The sequence below is a fragment of the Chrysochloris asiatica genome, unplaced genomic scaffold, assembly GCF_000296735.1.
Source record: "Chrysochloris asiatica unplaced genomic scaffold, ChrAsi1.0 scaffold00149, whole genome shotgun sequence".
In the NCBI taxonomy this organism is placed as follows: domain Eukaryota; kingdom Metazoa; phylum Chordata; class Mammalia; order Afrosoricida; family Chrysochloridae; genus Chrysochloris; species Chrysochloris asiatica.
Window position 1 is genome coordinate 8,790,357 of NW_006408667.1, and position 2,805 is coordinate 8,793,161.

At 37.5% G+C, this 2,805-nt stretch overlaps 1 protein-coding gene across 1 annotated transcript in view; it reads right to left on the minus strand.

The window, feature by feature from the left end:
- Positions 1-2,805, minus strand: part of EEA1 (early endosome antigen 1) — a 197,923-nt gene that overhangs the window by 95,368 nt on the left and 99,750 nt on the right. The window contains exon 10 of the mRNA XM_006870728.1: positions 2,687-2,803. Within this exon, the coding sequence (XP_006870790.1) occupies positions 2,687-2,803 (117 nt within the window). The remainder of the gene's footprint in view (positions 1-2,686; positions 2,804-2,805) is intronic.

Sequence of the window (2,805 nt, forward strand, 5' to 3'; positions counted from 1 at the left end):
AGCACCATAAGAATGCGGACACCATTGGACAGTATCATTACTACCACATGCAAGTAAAATTTTACTAACAATAACTCAAAGAGTTGCAACAGAGATTCAAACCAGATTTGGATGAAGGCGGTGAATAAGGGCTATCATTGCTGATGGATCTTGACTGAATACAAAGATGGATCTTGGCTCAATACAGAGAATACCAGAAAGATGTTTACCTGTGATTTTGGTGTAGGGCTGTAGGATAAGCACTGAAGCGTAAGGTGGGTGTGAAACACAAGGTCAGCTGTTCAAACTTACCAGCCGCTCCTTGGAAGCCCTATACGGGTTCGCTATGAGTCAGAATTGACTCAATGGCACCTAATAACATTGACTACACAAAGGCTTTTGAATGTGTAGATCATGACAATCTATGAGCAACACGGTGGAAAATATTCCAGAACACTTAATTGTGTTCATGAGAAACCTAAACATAGACCAAGAGGCAGTCGCTTGAACAGAACAAGGGAACATGGAACGGTTTATACTTAGGAAAAGTGTGCACCAGTGTTGTATTCTTTCACTATACTTATTCAATATGTATACTGAACAAAAATCCCAGAAGCTGGTTTATATGAAGAGAAACATGGCACCAGGAAGACTCATTAACAACCTGTTATATGCAGATGATACAACCTTGCTTGCTGAAACTGAAAAGAACTCAAAATTCAGATTTAACAACCTGTAATATGCAGATGATACAACCTTGCTTGCTGAAACTGAAAAGAACTTAAAATTCAGATAACGATCAAAGATCACAGCCTTCTGTACAGCTTGCACCTGAATGTTAAAAAAAACAAAACAAAAATCCTCACAACTGGACCAATAAATAACATCAAGATAAACGGAGAAAACATTGAAGTTGTCAAAGACTTCATTTTACTCAGATCAATCATCCAAACTCACAGTAGCAGCAGTCAAGAAATTAAATGACAGATTGCATTAGACAAATCATCTGCACAACACCTCTTTCAAGTATTCAAGAGCAAAGATGGCAGTTTGAGGACCAAGTATGCCTGACCCAGGCCATGATGTTTTCAATACATGCATATGCATGTAAAACTTGGACAATGAATTAGGAAGATTGTAGACTTTACTGCATTTGAATTATTGTGTTAGAGGAGAATATTAAAAGTACCATGGACTAACAAAAGAACAAATAAATCTGTACTGGAATAAATACAGCCAAGAGTGCTCCTTAGAAGCTAGTATGGCCAGACTTCATCTCTCCCATTCTGGACATTGTATCAGGCAAGGCCAGTCCCTGGAAAAGGATATCATGTTTGGTGAAGTAGAGGGTCAACTAAAAAAGAAGAAGACCTCCAAAAAGATGGATGACCCAGTGGCAGCGGCAATGAGGTCAAGCAGAACAATGTTGGTGAGACTTGCACAGGACGGAGCAATGTTTCCTTCTATCGTCCATAAGGTCGCTATGAGTTGGTACTGACTCAACGGCACCTAAAAATAACCCTTCCCTGAAGAATTCTGTGCTTCTCAATTTACACCACCTCAAAACAGCAATTTCAACATACTTGAGGCACTCAAGTCATGTTCCCTTTATATGTTCTTTGAATTTGGGGAACAAAAAAAAAATCTGACAAAAATAGGGTAAAATCAGAACTGCAGGATGGATGACGTATAGTTAGTTTCCCACCAAAGTTTTCGTAGGGCAGTCTTTGCTCCCCGAAAGAATGAGCAGGTGCCTTGTGATGGAAAGCAACTCCTCAATGCAACTTCCCTGGCCCTTTTCTCACCAGTACAGATTTCAATTTACTTTAAATTTCTTCCTAATAAACCATCATTCTGTGCGCTTCAAGAAAAATCTATCAAGATTACCCCTTGGGGATCCCACAAAACAGTCAACTTGTGAGCTGACCTTAAATTTCACTGGCCTAGTAGGTCCCTTTAGAAGCCACTATTTATTTTGTTTTGTTTTTTGAAGACTTAGTTTCATTGAAGACATGTAATGAGACTAAGACAAGTGTTTTGCTGAAAGAACTTGTCTGCAGCCATCCACTGATCACAGAGACACGTCTATACACATTTTATTTGGAACAAACCTGTGCGTGCATGAAGTTTTTGCCATTACTTTTGATTTACCTTCATATCATTAGAATCTTTAAACATAAACACTTCCAAGGTCAAACATACTTGATGTGGCCAAATTAGAAGAGGTAACTATTCAAAGATCAAACTAGACCAAAACAAAGATTACAAGGTCCTCAGGTATGATTCTTATTCTTTGTCTTCCTATTATGTCAGTATACAGATATTAACACAAGGGTTATCAACAACAGCACAATCAACTCTTAAGCTGAAAGTTTCAGTAAATTACATGTACCCCTTTTTTTTCTCTTTAGACTTCTCCTTTGTTATTTATCACAAAATATGTTTTATCTTACAATCAAATAAAAGGGTTTAATAACTTGCTGCTCCCCAACCACCAAAAAAGTCAAGATATGGAGAAAATTACTAATACCAATAACCCTCCAAGAAAAGAATGATCTCTTACTCATTTGTAAAGACAAGGAGAAAAGATGGACATAAAAATACAGAGTAAGTCATATTGCTATTGTGTCAATACATAAATAAAATGCAAAAGATTAAAATTAAAGATACAAAAAGACAGCACTGTTTATAGATTTTAAATTCTCACCTGATTAATCTGTGTTAATTCACTAACTGAACTTTGCAGCTTGTGTAGCTCCTGCACATACACAGCAACTTCCTGGGGTCCTTTGGCAAGTTCATTCCTTAGCTGGCTTATTGTGGCCT